Source organism: Trichogramma pretiosum, unplaced genomic scaffold, assembly GCF_000599845.2.
Source record: "Trichogramma pretiosum strain Unisexual culture from Peru unplaced genomic scaffold, Tpre_2.0 scaffold83, whole genome shotgun sequence".
NCBI classification, from domain to species: Eukaryota; Metazoa; Arthropoda; class Insecta; order Hymenoptera; family Trichogrammatidae; genus Trichogramma; species Trichogramma pretiosum.
The window spans coordinates 581909-597772 of record NW_019641663.1 but is presented as its reverse complement, the minus strand read 5'-3'; the positions used below and the strand labels follow the sequence as shown (position 1 = coordinate 597772).

Below are 15864 nucleotides of genomic sequence, written 5' to 3'. Positions count from 1 at the left end.
AGATGTTCTTGAAAGTCAACAAACAATTTAGAAAGTCGATCAATATCGACGCCGTGGACGATCGGGGTCGGACACCTCTGCTGGTGGCTCTGAACCATAGGGACAAGAAGTCGGCCTTGCTGCTTCTGAAGAAAGGCGCCAAGCCGAATGCCATCGACGGGATGGGATTGACAGCACTGCACCTGATGTGCAGAAGAAATTACGACAGCAAATCGATCGAGGAGATTCTCGACGCCATGGCCGGCTACTGTCCGGTCAACGCCCGGGACTTGAAAGGACGAACTGCTTTGCATTACGCTTTGTATCACGGCGACGAGGACGTGATCGAGCTGTTGCTGAGACGAGGCGCGGATCCCAACACACCCGACAACGAGGGAACCACCGCCATGCACTGCATCAGCCGGAGACGACTACCCGCCGACGACTTGGCCAAGACGCTGCTCAGAGTCTGCGGCGAAATCGATCGTGTGGTGCAGATCGACTTAAGGGACAACAGGCGCCGTACACCACTCGAGTGGGCCGTGGCGAATTATCAACCGCAACTGGTCGAGAGACTCCTGCAACTCGACGAAGATCTGTCCGGCTTCAGGTTCCCGAGCTACACTCACTTCGACCAGTGCTTCGAGTGGCACGCCAAGCGTCGAGTCGGACTTCACAGGCTGAAACTGGCCTCGGGCGTGCTGGCCTGCCTGGAGCGGCTGGAAAAGCACGGCTATCGATTAAAGGCCAACGATGCCAGGACGATCGCGACTTTGTTCAACCGGAACGCATTGGTCCACAGATTGTCCGCCAACGCCGCGATGCTGCACTTCGACAGCAGCGTGGGATTCGCGACGATGGCCAAGGTAACGATGGTCCGGCCGAACCTGACGCTCCACGAGCTGATGTGTCTGCGACCCGAGGAGGTGGCGAAGAAACGAGTCACGTACGCTACGTACTTCAATCTGGCCGAGTCGGAAAAATTGTGGCGACTTCCGACGGGGCCGTTGTTCGAGGCCTGCGACAGGCATCTGTGCGAGGAGGTGGTGAAGAGATTCTACCGGCGAGTGCGGGACGAGTTCCCGGAGCTGGAGGACTTCGTGAGAGATGCCTTGACACCGAGAGCAATTAAGCCGTTTTGGGAATAGGATGAAGCTGGTGGTTTTAAATGACTGCTGTTGTTGATTTTTGTACATTTTTCATGTTGTTTATTGAATAAATATATCAGTATATAAAATTTTCTTTGATTTCTGTTTTTTTCCTATACTTTTCATGTCCCACATTAATATCTCATTCAATTTTTTTTAAAAGCAATAGTGCTTTTATTAAATGCTAAAAAATCAATATTTTAACCAAATTTAGGAACAAATATTGTCTTAAATATATGTACTCTTTCAAATCCTCGTAGGCCCTCAGCCAAATTTGATGGGTTTTATGAGTCCTTTTATGAGCAGACGCAAGTATGAGTAACCCGTGTATTGAATTTTCATTGATTTATCTCAAAAACACTTTGTAAAATAAAAGTGACACTTATTAAATAGTAATTTACTCGACTGTTCCATTTAATTTTTTTTAAAAAAGACTGAGTACTGAATTTTGGCTGGATATTGTGAGAGTCACACCAAGATAAGTGTGAATCGTACTCAGTGATAATGTCGAAACTAGCTCGACGAGGCTCGAGCGTGATTCACGCTCGGTCTCGAGGCTGAATTGCGCTCAGTGCTGATCACGATAATAGCTCAGCGGAACTCGTGAGTGATTCGTTTTCAGAACTCGAGCTTGAAAGATGTTCAAAAGTTTTTCCGTGTGCGCGCACGCGTCTATTGTCATTGATATTCAAATGTGCATGTCGTTGAAACAAAAAAATTAAAATAATAAATTTAATTTCGAATTAACGGGTTGACGAAAAAATACACATACGCACATATTACACATATTCCTTAATGTCGTTGATATTTTATTTGATAGTGACTATCGTGCGCGCACGCGTCTATTGTCTTTGATATTCAAATGTGCATGTCGTTGAAACAAAAGATTAAAATAATAAATTTAATTTCGAATTAACGGGTTGACGAAACAATACACATTCGCACATATTACACATATTCCTTAATGTCGTTGATATTTTATTTGATAGTGACAAACAATTTCAAGGCCTCGCTCTCGCTCGCCGAGCACGGCCGGTACGTCAGCTTTTCTTTATATGAGTAAATCTCGTGAAATTTTAATATTTGTGTTAACTATAATATTCTATAATAATATTCTATAATATTCTATAATATTAGTGTAAAAATTCCCATTTTTGGTAAGGTATATGCCCCTAATTTCGGTCAACGTTGAATTAATTTTTTAAATAGGATTGAAACTTGATATCTGAATTCGAATAATATATTTCTGTTGAAGATGTTTGATTCATTCAGCCAATTATTAAAAAAAAATTGTCTTACGTAATATTAAGTTGTGAATATTAACTAGTGGCAACTATATTGAATGCTGAGCGACTAAATGTTATATAAAAAAATTACATGTAACATCAAAGTAATATTTGTTTCAGCCTTATTATATTTATATTTTAAGGAAGGAATAGTAGCTTCAATGAGTATCTCAATAGATCTATTTTTCAATGAGTTTTTTGTGCATGAGTTATCGTAGTTAAAGTAAAACATCGAAAAATGGCAAGTTTAACTTCAGCTAAATAACGTTCGAGTTTGAGGTTGAGTTGTATAATGTTTAGTGTTTAAAGGTTAGGTGGCAGCATGAAGCTCTTCCTCCGCAGAGTTTCGAACCCCAACGGGGCCATGCGCCGGCAGCTCAGGACTATGGTATTTAGACCACTTAGCTCGTCGGTCAGTATAGGTAACAGTCGGTGTAATTCATCGCTACAAATGTTGTCAAAAAATGGTCATTTCAGGCGTTAAATGTTGAAATTTGCTGCTTTATGAAATATTTGTGTACACAGCACGGGTGCTGAGAAATGAAAGGTAATATAACCGTCGCTATGTTCATCGTAATAAGCCATAAGGGCGATGTAAATCGAGCGCCTAAGGCGTGATTTCGATTTGTCAGAGCGAGCGCGTAGTTAAACATCGAGCTAATTTAAAGCCGGCTCGCTCACCGCAATATAATATCGCGATACGTGTCACTGCAGACGCGTTCGGTGGCTGCAATGATTACCGCAAATTTTGAAAGCGCCACCAACATCGTTTGGCCGATTCGTGTAAAGCCCCTGGCTTGATGTTACTTAGAGAGAGAGAGAGAGAGAGAGAGAGAGAGAGAGCAGAGGCAGTTTGATATGTACAACATATGGCGAAACCACTGACACGCGTTAATTCGCGTTCTGGATAATTGAGAAAAAAGATTTCACCACCAGATGTCGAGTATACCTTCGCAGGCAAATCTGCAAGTAGCAAAATATAAATAACCGTATTAGTCGCGAGTGTCAAAGTGAACAGTAGTTTGATAACTATTTAACTTGTGCAATAATTAGCTGTGAAATCTTGCGGCGCTTCTACCGAGAAACATTCATAAAAGTGCAAGACTTCGTTAATTATTTCGACAGCTCGACGCACCAAGCGTTGAAGAAAGAACAGAAGAAGAAGAAAATGAAAATAAAATTATCGCGTTAACACCCGAGTCGCGCTAATCGTTCAATTAAAACTCCTTTTAAGAGTCTTAAGTCACGTTAATTGAATAATGAGCCATGCTGGACGGGGGGNGGGGGGGGGGGGGGGGGGGGGTCAGTATATAGTCGTTGTGAGCGCGCGCAAATAAAATACACAATATTTTATCTTGTGCGGCTACATAACACTTGTGCCGAGCTCGTGAAAATATCGACTCGATCGTTTGACCGGTAGCCTACGTGACAGGCGTTATTATCGCCGACCGAGAGACCGCGATCATAATGTATACATTTGAAAAATTTTCCCCGCGACGATCGGTAATCAGCCGATGACGCGCACACACGTCTTTGTTTGCCGCAGATAAACTATTTACCTCGGCGGTATGTTTTGAAATTTGGAAAATGTGTGACGCGGCGACGCGCGATATCTGCGCCTTATAAGAACATTTTAATCGATCCCTGGAGAATTGACAGAGAGCGACGGCATAGATTATTATTTCATGTATATATTTTAGGGTGCGAACGAAAAAAAAAAAAAAGTTAAGTGTCGACGTCTCCCTGGATGCATGTATCTTCTTTGCAACAACAATAACAACAACAGCAGCGGCAGCAGCAACAGTGGCAGTCGCTTCATGTAAACTGCTGCTGCTGCTGCCGTGCGTGCATGCCAACGGGATATAAATTGTACGAGGCGCAAACTCGCGCGCAAACTATAATACGCTAAGCTCTCTCACTAAATTACAGTGTGAATTGGCTTTTAAACACACCAACTCCGGGGTCTAGGCAGGGGGGCTCTTTCTCTCTCTCTTTTCTCTTCTCGGAGCTTCTTCCTCCCTCAGGCTCGTAAGCGCTCAACTTATATAATACAGTTGTTAAATTCATAAAACTTCCGTCCTATCGCGCGTCCGCGTGCATTAAGTCGAGTGAATTATTTTTTTCACAGGCCTACTTGTGACAAGAAAACGTTAAATGTAATTTTATTATTTAAAATTTAACTAAATTTCATTTATGGGGTAACGCTGCTCGAAGATTTTCAAAACCAATTTTTTTTTTTTAATCAAGAGCTCTCTTTGGGAACACAGCTGAAAATGCGAAATTAGTATTTATAGGGTCAAAATAATTTCAGGATGATTTATTTTTAATTTTTCTTTACAGTTTGATGCGAGAGCCAAATTAGCAAGAAAAACTTTACAGGCGTTTTTCTCAAAAAAATATTTCATTTCGTAAACGAGGTTGTCGTTTTTTTTTGACTAATTAATTATTCAAATTTTTATAAACAATTTTCGGACAAAATTTTTTGACCAGATACTTTTACATGAAATCTCTGTGGAAAATTATTGTATAAGTTCTGATTTATTTTTTACTAAAGCTCTACTCAAAAACTGTAATCATATGCATTACTTTTAATGCAAATATGAATGAAACAGATTGAATTATACACTAAAAATTAAAGATTTTTATTGCTTCATGAAAATTCAATCGTACTTAAAACCTGCCTTTACCGTTAGATGCTGAAAACCTCTATCTGTAAATCTGCCAATGGCAAATCAAAAATAATTGTATAAGTAAAGCACGTTTTTTTGGAAAATTGTATCTTATCTCAGGCAGTTTTTGTGTCATCTTGCGCTGTAATATTTTGACTTCAATCAAAATCAAATTAATTGAAATACTTTCACATGAATTTAAGTTCATCAACGCAATGAGAAAAAACGTTCTTCGTTTTAATTTTTAACAGTATCGTGGCAACTATGACCTCATTCAACATAAGTTTTGATAAAATTAAAAATTTCACATCACACAAAATCCTATCTTACCCATCACCCATTATCAGATTCGTTTGCGGTGATGTTCGAAGGTCCACATGCGTACAAATGCAAAGATTAAGCCGGGAGAGCTTAAATTGCACGCGGACGCCGTAAAAAGAGGAGGCGAGAAAAAGTGTACGCGCGTGACAATAGCAACAACGAATGTGTGTGTGTATGCACACGCGAGATTTAGATGCACTCATTGGCAGATTAACGATCTTAGCCGAAAGGCCATTTCGTTTGATTCATTTGCGCGCCACCGCCGCGCGCGAGCTTTTCGCGTTATGTGTATATGCGTACAAAGCGAGAACGGCTGCAGCGCGAACGAGAAGAAGAAAACGTGCCAATGTAATTTCCGATAGTATCTTCGCGATCTTATGGTCATTTGTTTCGAGGCGTGATTTATATCGGGTGTCATCGCGGGGGAAAAATATCGGAATATCGAGTTAATCAACGCGCGTGCGACGATGTATATACATTTATAACGTTATTGTCGTTTTAACAAAAATACAAAAAAAAAACTCGATTAGCACATTTTTGTAAATCAAGCGCAGAGGGTTTATAGTACGGAATCATATCGAAAGTAATTTATGCGGGATAAAATGAAAATCACCCGAGCGAATGAATAACGATCCGCGAGGCCGAGTGCATATAGCGAGCCCTGTACATTTGCATAATTCAACACTTTCTCTGCGCGAGAGAAGAATGAATTTAATCGATATATCATCGAATTTTAAATGGTTTCACAGGGATCTTCGACTCGAATCTAAATCGTGTTCAACGCGGATTCCTTCTTCTTTTTTTTTTTTGCGCTTCAATTCGAGCTCGATATCGGCGCACGGTAGCAGAAAAGAAACGATATTTTATTTATGTTACAGCAGCGCCCAGTGTCGTCTCCCACGGGAAAGTTCGTTAGCAACCTCTTTTAAACTGCGTACAACATATAGATGCGTGCTGGTACAAAGTTCGCTTTTATTTGCATCCCCGGCTATAGATGCGCGGCCAGCTATGTGAATCTTTAAAAGCTGCGCGTGTCTTATATTCATGTTTTTTGTTCATTTTTAATTGGAGGTAATTTATAATTTATCACGCACAGATTCGAAAAGAGTTTCAATTTATGCATGATAAATAGATCATTACAAGAATTTTTCCCTATGTACGTAAGAAAAAAGGACAGAACTGTGAGCTGTAGGCATGGCTTCAAAATATCAATGACGGTAAATATAAATGTCAAATTAGCAGATAAAAATACTAATAATAAAATTCTTTGTAAAATTTTTAGTAGAATCTCGTTTAGACTTCATAACTAGAATATCGATTCTTTACCAATTGATTGACTTGTATCGATTTCAGATTCATTGAAAGCTATACATTTAGTTTCAGCTCTAATAACTACTGGCTCATACGAAAAAAAAGTAAGTTTTAACAACTACTGCTTTCATAAAAAAAGTTCATTTTATTTATAAATATAAAACAAAATTAGTATTTATTAACAGAAACGAAGAAAATCGAGAATCGATCGAAGGAAAACGAAGAAAGTCGATTCTGCAGACAAATGTTTTGAAAATCCATTTGAAAAAATCATAAAATTTTTTAAAATAAGTTAGAATGAATATTTTAAAATAATTTGAATAAATACATTCAATTAATTTATTATTATTACAGTTTGGTGATGATCTTGAAGGAATCCGGCACTATTAAAAAAACTAAAGTCACTTTAGCCGTTACGAATGAAATCGGGGAGATAAAAGATGGGCATTAAACTCTGAGAATCAATTCTTATTTAATGGATATTGGCAATATATTTCTTGAGGCATTTGATATTTTTATTAAAGTTTTTGTAATATAAAGAAGAATCTGAAACAAAAAAAAATAGATTCTATGAACTCACTGCGCAGTACAATATTTGATATTTCGAAAAAAAATTTAAGAATCATGAAGACAATAGAGATGAAGATAATTTTTCCAAATATCGATGCAAGATACAGATAGTGATGATGAATATGAACCCCCGACAAAACGTTAAAAAAAAAAGTCAAGTCTCATAACAATTCATTAGCCAGATGTGGCATTTTCGATCACAAAGGAACTCTCATTATGCAGACTATTGAAGTTGTACAAGGAGGTAAAGAACTACCTGTAGCAAAAGTTAGATCCGGCCTTAGGAGGAAAAGAGCTAGTACAAGAAACAAATGTGAAAAATCTTACCTTTAGCCCTTTTGCTGTCCACTGGGATGGAAAATGCGCGAAGAAAAGAGATAAATCCAAGGTAGATCTTCTTCTTTTTGTGGTTTTCTCTGGTTCTGATGAGCAACTTCTATTTTGTGCATTGCTCAAACATTGCACAAGCAAAGATATAAGCAACGCAGTCTTATAAAGCTTAGAAAAATGGGGCATCAGTAACATTAAATGAATGTGCTATGACACAATTGCTGCCAACATTGGTCGACTCAATGGTGTATGCAAGTCTCTGGGAGCTCAATGGGAACTCAATGGAAGCTGCAAGCATTACATTGCTGAGCTTGTATTGGGTTAGACATATGATCATTGTTTTCCTTCTGAGTATAAAAGTCCTAAAAATGACATTTTGATAGATTTCAGAGATAAACAATTTAATAATATTAATAAAATGAAAATCGATACTGCATCTAACATCAAAACAAAACACTTAAAGAAATGATTGATAAAAAAAAAAAGACGAAGCATTCAAATCCATGCAACATTTTGTTGCTCTTAATGAACAAGTAAGAGCAAATTACGATGAGCTTATTCAACTTGCTTATACTTTTCTTGGACGTGGATGTTTAAAAAGTTTTAAAATCCTAGAGATTTTCAAAGAGCAAGCTGGATGGCACGAGCTCTTTATAATTTAAAGATGTTTCTTTTTCGTAGGCAGTCATCACTGACAGCTGAAAGGAATACAAACCTGGAAAAGATGTCAATTTTTATTGTTTTTATCTATATTCCTTATTGGTTTAAACAAAATTACCTCTTGAAGCTGTTGTGACTTGTGAGTGATATAAAGTTTTTAAAAAAACGTTTTTAAAGTTTTTAAAAAATGATAGATAAGTTTTGTACTAATTTATGGTATATTTCCAAGGAGCTCATCTGTATTTCAATCTTTAATGAAGATACTGAATGTTTTGAAAAAAGAAAAATGATAAACAATTGAAAAATTAAGGATGACAGTAAACATCAATTAAAAGCTACAGTGTACAAACAAAATATTCAACAACTTACCTAATCTCAACTTATTACCGAGAAGAGCATACATTTTTTCAATATTACTGGAATTTCATCATCGTTTCACAATGAACATCTGAATCAATGGGCCGAAAAAGAAGATTATGGAAAGGATCTTTGCAAAAGATTGAAAGGTGACACTATAACACAGGATGCTAATCAATGGCAAAAACTATTGTTGAATGTTTTTGAAAACAGAAAAAGAATCCCTTCTTTATTACATAGTTATAAGAAATAATGATACTGTAAATTTGAATCTGAAATCTGAAAAAAATTACATTACAAAGTAAATTTTCTCATGTTACGTACAGTTAACTATAAAGCTTTTTTGACCAATAAATAGAACTTATCTGAAAAATGACTTCATCAATCCTTCCAATGCCTCAATCCAAAAGCTTAATCCAAAATACTTGTATATAAATAAAGAATGAAGAACTTTCACTTCGATAGAATTCCAATTCTTTACTTGCACCAAAAAAGAAAGTTGCTATTATAACCTCGAAGCAGAACTGTCAAGAGAACAACAACGCGCGTAGTTTCTACTAGGGGTGACTGCACTGCAGGACGCGATGCGACTCTACATTTGAACTATGGCAGCATGAGAAGTTAATCCTCGATATTTCAAATTTATATATTTTGGTCAATAAATATTTATTATAATCGTGAGTACAAGAAACTCTTTCCGCTGACTTGGAGTTAATTAGCAAAAAATAAATTCGGAAAAGCGATTTTTCTTCAATAATAATGAATGTAACAGGTAAAATTAACACTTTTATTCAATTCCACAGGAAAAATACTAACTTTATATAAGTTTAGAGAAATAAATTATATTATTAATTCGTCTGCGATCGAATATTCACTAATTTTTGGTGATTTTTAGCACGGTTGAATTTTAACGTGATTGAAATATTTTCCAGATTTTCTTAATGCGTTTTCTTATCGATTTAATAAAAAATTTTCGAAAATTTGCCAAAAAAACGCGAGTAAAAGTAAATTTTTCACATTGAAATGCAATTAAATCGTAAATCTGACATCTCTTGTCTATTCTACAGACAAAAAATGCAAGAAAATGTATTGTCTGAATTAATTTTAATTATAAAAAAAACTGCCAGGCTATCGTCCAATTTCCGACCTCTACTTAATTTTAAGGCACGTTTTTAAACTTCAAGAGCCTATCGATGACAGTTCTCGTTACTTTTTGGACTTCTAGAGCACGGCCTTTTTCACCTAAAACCTTGAACTTACAGCTGAGCTATGAGCTCAGACGATTCCAAAAATTGTTGCATAAACGGCCGGCTCTAGTGTTCACTCTTCGAATTTCTAACCTAAATGAACTTTAGTCGAAAAAATGAATTTCGGCGGATCGGCGCCAGGATTCAACAGTTTGTCAACCGTATCCGGCAATAGGCTCGCCATGCAACAGTGGAGTAGCCTTTTTATCAACCCCGAGTTAGTCCTTCAAACCGCTGCGAACCACAATTCCGATTATTTTGAACTCCTTTCTCGGATTTTGAGTAAAGTCAAGTTTTGAGGTTGTAAATATGATTTTTGAGAACAAATTTTAATTCTAAATAAAATTTTAATTAAAAAAAATTATTCAGAAATTTTTTCGTATTCATCAAAAGTAGAATAAGAAGCACAATAACATCAGAAAAGGGTACATATTCAGTCGGAAAGTCATTTTTTGGCTATCACACTTAATGTTTTTTATTATGGAAGGTCAAAAACAATAAAACCTTTTGTCTGTGCTAAATCTGCTGTGGTGGAAAGAATTGATTATGTGATCGTTAACAAGAATTTTATGTAACAAAAGTATATAGTGTTTATTTAATTAATAAAGTATAGTCAATGTATGGTACGAGGTTTAATATAAATGTGTGAATAAAGTCGTATATCAGAATACAATATTGCATGGAGAACTCGCTTTTCGCATCGAGTCATACTCGCAGCCTTCAATCTAATTTTTATAGATTGATTCGTCGGACACGCCGAGTCTAAACGCAGCAGGGCATTGCTTTCAGCGAGCCGGTCTGCACCAAAAACAGCCGGCTAGTAGCAGACAGCACATCACTTCTCAAGATACCGCGAGCTAAGGATTTCCCCCTTCAACAGTCCGCTCTCGAAGCCGTCAGCGATCTAGGAGATAACTCCTCGAGCTTCATAGCGGGCTAGAAGACAAGTCTTCTTCAACCGTGAAACTTAACCCATTAACGCGCAAAAGTGCAATTTTGTGCATGAATTTTCCGTTGTAAAAAAATTATAGATAAAGTTAAAATATTTTCTTGAAAATCCGTACCCAGGGGTTTTTGGGTATGCTCTTTCAGTATCCGGTGTTATTTTTGCGATAAATAAACATTATCATCGTTTATTTTGCCATTAAAAACAAAAAACGTGATTTTTTGACTCAAAATTTTTTTTCAAAGTCGATTTTCTACCTTGCCTTGCCTTCGGAGGGTTCCCATAACACCAGAAATCGTGCACTTTTTCCCTGAACCTTTGAAAAATGCGCTGCCGCGATTTTTATCTTGCCCCTATATTTCTAAAATGGCGAATTTATACCGAGCAGCGATATGAAAATGGTCTTATTTTTTATTTGTAAATTATTGACTTTATCAAAGAAAGTCATTCAATGAAAAGTGTTCAAATTTGTTCAAAGAATACATGTGAATTTTTTTTAGAATTTTTTAATAATTTTTTCTGAGTTTTTTAGATTTTTTTTGGAACATTTTGGATTTTTTCGACAGGCCGGGAAATGGTCGTATTTTGCAAAATTTTCAAAGTGGTCTGAAAAATTCTGAAAAAATTCACACGTATTCTCTAAACGATTTCAAATAAGTTTTTACACTCCAAATTGTACTTTTGAGTTTATATTTAGCGCATGTAAAATAGGTTCTGAGTAAAAAATGAGTGAATTTTTATACCATTGCTCGGTATAAATTCTCCATTTTAGAAATATAGGGGCAAGATAAAAATCGCGGCAGCGCATTTTTCAAAGGTTCAGGGAAAAAGTGCACGATTTCTGGTGTTATGGGAACCCTCCGAAGGCAAGGCAAGGTAGAAAATCGACTTTGAAAAAAAATTTTGAGTCAAAAAATCACGTTTTTTGTTTTTAATGGCAAAATAAACGATGATAATGTTTATTTATCGCAAAAATAACACCGGATACTGAAAGAGCATACCCAAAAACCCCTGGGTATGGATTTTCAAGAAAATATTTTAACTTTATCTATAATTTTTTTACAACGGAAAATTCATGCACAAAATTGCACTTTTGCGCGTTAATGGGTTAAGCAGTGTGCCCAATCATTCGTCTATCAATTATGCCAGGAGATCGACTCTCTTATGTGCCTAGAACTAGTCTTATTCTACTGCGCGAGCGACGATCTCAGTTGACGCCACCTAGCGGTGACTAGTTGAACCACTTGACTTAGAATAACCCATATGTTTACATTATTATTTATAATAGGCACGTAAAGCTCTACTCGGCTCGTGAGGTGGGGACTAGCGCATAGTTGTCGCTGTCATTCGATTCAGTATACATTGTGACGCCGCAGCGTTAAAGTCAATCGAATATATCGCCACGACTACGTCGAGTTATTCTCGTGAAAAAAATAAAAAATATTTCAGACTTGCGCGTGTTTGCAAAATGTGGTCTAATTACGACGACGAAAAGCGACAAGAACTCGATCGCCTCAACCAAAAAAAGGTAAAAAGATTGAAGAAAACCGTCGCAAATATTAACTGGAAGATCGAGGAGGAGCGAAGCGATTTTCATCGTAGACTTTGCCCTTTTATCAGTGATTGGGAGAGTCCATTTCCGAATCTCCGGGACATTTTTAATCATGATCAAATCGAGTGGCTTTTCATGGAAGATGTGAATAAGAGCAATTATGGAAAGGCCAACTTCGTCGATTTTGCCATAAAGGCCGGCTACATAGACGAGTTCGTCGTGATAAAAAGCGGCAAGCTGATACTTCGTCGCGTCACGCCGATCCATCACGCGGGAAGAAATCCCAAGTGTACTCGTGAGGTCGTCGACAGTCTGTTCAAAATTTACAACAAGTTTGACAGAAACTACATCGACGAGGAGTTCGGCCTATCTCATTTTCAAGTGGCCTGTATGTTCGGCTGCGTCGAGGCAGTCGAGAAATTCCTCGAGCTCGGACAGGATCCCAATCAGTACCCGATGGCAAAACCTGACCCAGCGAAGTCGATCGATCCGCCGCTGCACTTGGCTCTCGAGCGCAAACACGCCAAGATCGTCGAGCTGCTGATGAAAAAAGGAGCCGACCCTAGTCTGGTTAACGTAGAGGGAATGACGCCTGTGCACGTAGTGTGCCAGAAAGCCGACGAAGACGATGACGAATTTCTGGATTTGTTCTTCAAGATCTGCGAGGAGAACCAACGAGCCGTACAAATCGATGCTCGGGACAAATTAGGTAATACGCCGCTGCACTTGGCTCTGATCAAAGGCAAAAAGAATGTAGCTGAATTACTGCTGCGGAAAGGTGCCAATGCAAATTTAGCCACCAAGGATGGATACACTCCTCTACACTTGATTGGCAAGTATACCGACGACGATGACTTGCCAGAGAGGTTCTTCAAGGTCTGCGACGAACAACAGCTGAAGGTTCGAGTCGACGCCCGGGACAAGTCGGGCAATACACCGCTGCACTTGGCTCTGATGCACGAACACAAGTGGGTGGCCGAATCGCTGCTGAAGCACGGCGCCGTTCCCGCGTTGGCCAACGACAGCGGCAAAACTGCTCTGCTCGTTGTCTGCGAGAAAGGCGCGAGCATGGACATCGATGCGATGGAGATGCTGTTCGCGTACAGCGACAAGAGACGCTGGCCGTTGCTGATCGACGAGGGCCGGGACGCATCATCGATCTTCGACGACGACGACGACGAGTGGACGTCGAGGTGGAGGGTCGACGCCAGGGACGAGTCGGGCAGAACGCCGCTGCACTTGGCTCTGGTCCACGGCCGACTGGACGCGGTCGATTGGCTGCTACGACGAGGCGCCGATCCGAACGCCACCGACGAGGATGGATCGACGCTTTTGCACGTTCTCAGCCGAGGAAGCAGCGATATCGATTTGGCGAAGATGTTTTTTGAGATCTGCGACGAGGTCGGTCGGCCGTTGCAGGTCGACTTCCAGGACAAGAGGGGCAACACACCGTTGCACTTGGCTCTGACCTACAACAGCATGAAAATGGCCGAATTACTTCTGAGCAGAGGTGCCGACCCGAACTCGCGTAACAAGAATCGAGAGACTCCTCTGTTTGCTCTTTGCCGAAACGAACGGGGCAGTCTTGAAATGGCTAAGCTGTTGTTCAAGATCTGCGACGAGCTACACAAGTCGGTCGACGTCGATGCTCAGGACATATCGTACCGGACGCCGCTGAGCCTGGCTCTGACGAACGGAGACGAGAGGCTGGTCGAATTGCTGTTGAAACGGGGCGCCTGTCCAAATACAGCCGACGACGACGGATTGACCGTTCTGCACCTGATCTGCAGGAGAGAATACGACTTCGAAATGGCGAAGCTGTTGTTCGGCATCGCCGACGAAAAAAATCGGCTGGTGCAGGTCAATCGCGAGGACAAGTGGGGCCGTACACCGCTGCAATACGCCGTAGCGAATCTCTATCCGGAAATGATCGACGTTCTATTGGATCGTGGCGCTGATCTGTCCAACTTCGTTTTTCCCACTCGGCTTGACTTCGTGTGGTTCTCGAAACCACATGTTTATGAACGCCAGAAATTTATGAACGGCGAGACGAGGAGAGATTTCGAATTCGAACGGGCTATGCCGCTGGTCTTGCAGTCGCTGGAAAAACGAGGATACCGGCTGGGCCGATACGGCGCCCTCACGATAATCCAAATTTTGGATTTCAAAATTGTCGACGAGCCAGTGCTCGTCGGGTGTCGGAACTGCGAAAACTTCGCGAGCAAGCCGACGATAACTCCGCGCGAGAGGCAGAAGTGGCGAGGATTTTTCCTGCACTGGGCCGTGGAATTTTTCCGGACGCTGACGCGCTACCGTCTGTCCAAATCCAGCTGCGAGAGGATCGTCGAGCGACTGACGAACGTCGATCTCGTGAATATATGCCTGACCGGAAAAGGCCCAGACAGCAGAGAAGAGCAGGAGTTCCAATACCGTCGATTATGGCCACGGATACCGCCAAGGTATTTTATACTTTTTTTTCGAATGACCACTTTTTCATACGTAATAATCCTAAATGGTTGTTCCTGTTGACCTTTAATAAAATTTATCTCGAGTTTTTTTTCGAAACTTTCTATCGTTATTTTTTCAGGCAAGAAAGATCCAGATTTGACCCGATGCCTTTTCATAAGACAGAACGTTTTTACATGTAAAATTAAAATTTTATTTCGAGGAAATAAGACATGTTATTTAAACTCTAAACGCCTGTAAATACGCTCAATGTTTGTTTTTATTTTACGATTGCCGACTCGCAGAGTTTGCCGAGAATAAAATTTTTGGAAATAAATCGTACATTAAATTATATACAAAATTTAAACAATTAATGGCTTTGATATAATTCGAACCAAAGACTTTCCTTTCCTCAAATATAAAAATATGATGAAAAATTCAAAATTCAAAAGTCATACTTCTCAAATGAATGAAACTTCAAAGCTTGCACGAGAAATTGATTGCATTTTTTATTGTTTTGACCAAAGTTTCAAAAGCATTCAGTTGAACCATTAATCGTATTGAAATACTGGCGATGCTTTCGCTTTTCGACTAGAAATATCATGCAGATGATCGTTTCTGATATTTTTAGTAATGACGATTTTCTTCAATATCGAACCGTCTTATCGAGCAGAAATTTTTGCAAAAGTTTTTTTTTTGCGTAATAAAATTGCATAGCCTCGTGCCCTTTTTTACGCATACTGTGACCACGCCTTTTCAGCATTTATTTTATTTTAAATTTTAGTTTAATTTAAAAAACTTTCAAATAAAAAGTCAAATTTAATTTCTAATTCGACAAGTCTTAAATTGAAATTAATTGAAATTAATCTTCTCGGATTTTCCTAATTAAAAATTTAATTGAATAATTAGTCGAAGACGTTTCCGATTAAGAATTAAATTTTAATTTTTAATCGATAATTTATTAATAAAAATGTAATATAGTTCGTGATTTTACAATTCCCATAATACAATTAATAAATCGATAAGATCAAGAAACTAATATT

General features: G+C 38.9%; 2 protein-coding genes across 2 annotated transcripts; both read left to right on the top strand.

Moving 5' to 3' along the window:
* The first annotated feature begins 2 nt into the window (after positions 1–2).
* LOC111693960 (tankyrase-1-like) lies at positions 3–1127 on the top strand. The gene has a single exon (XM_023460242.1). The coding sequence runs from the start codon at positions 3–5 to the stop codon at positions 1125–1127; it is 1125 nt and encodes a 374-aa protein (XP_023316010.1).
* A 6689-nt stretch (positions 1128–7816) lies between these two features.
* On the top strand, positions 7817–15175 carry LOC106654624 (ankyrin-1-like). The gene is made up of 4 exons (XM_023460241.1): positions 7817–7934; positions 12274–12352; positions 12445–14835; positions 14964–15175. The coding sequence occupies exons 1-4, from the start codon at positions 7817–7819 to the stop codon at positions 15022–15024; spliced, it is 2649 nt and encodes an 882-aa protein (XP_023316009.1). The 3' UTR covers positions 15025–15175.
* The last annotated feature ends 689 nt before the right edge of the window (positions 15176–15864 follow it).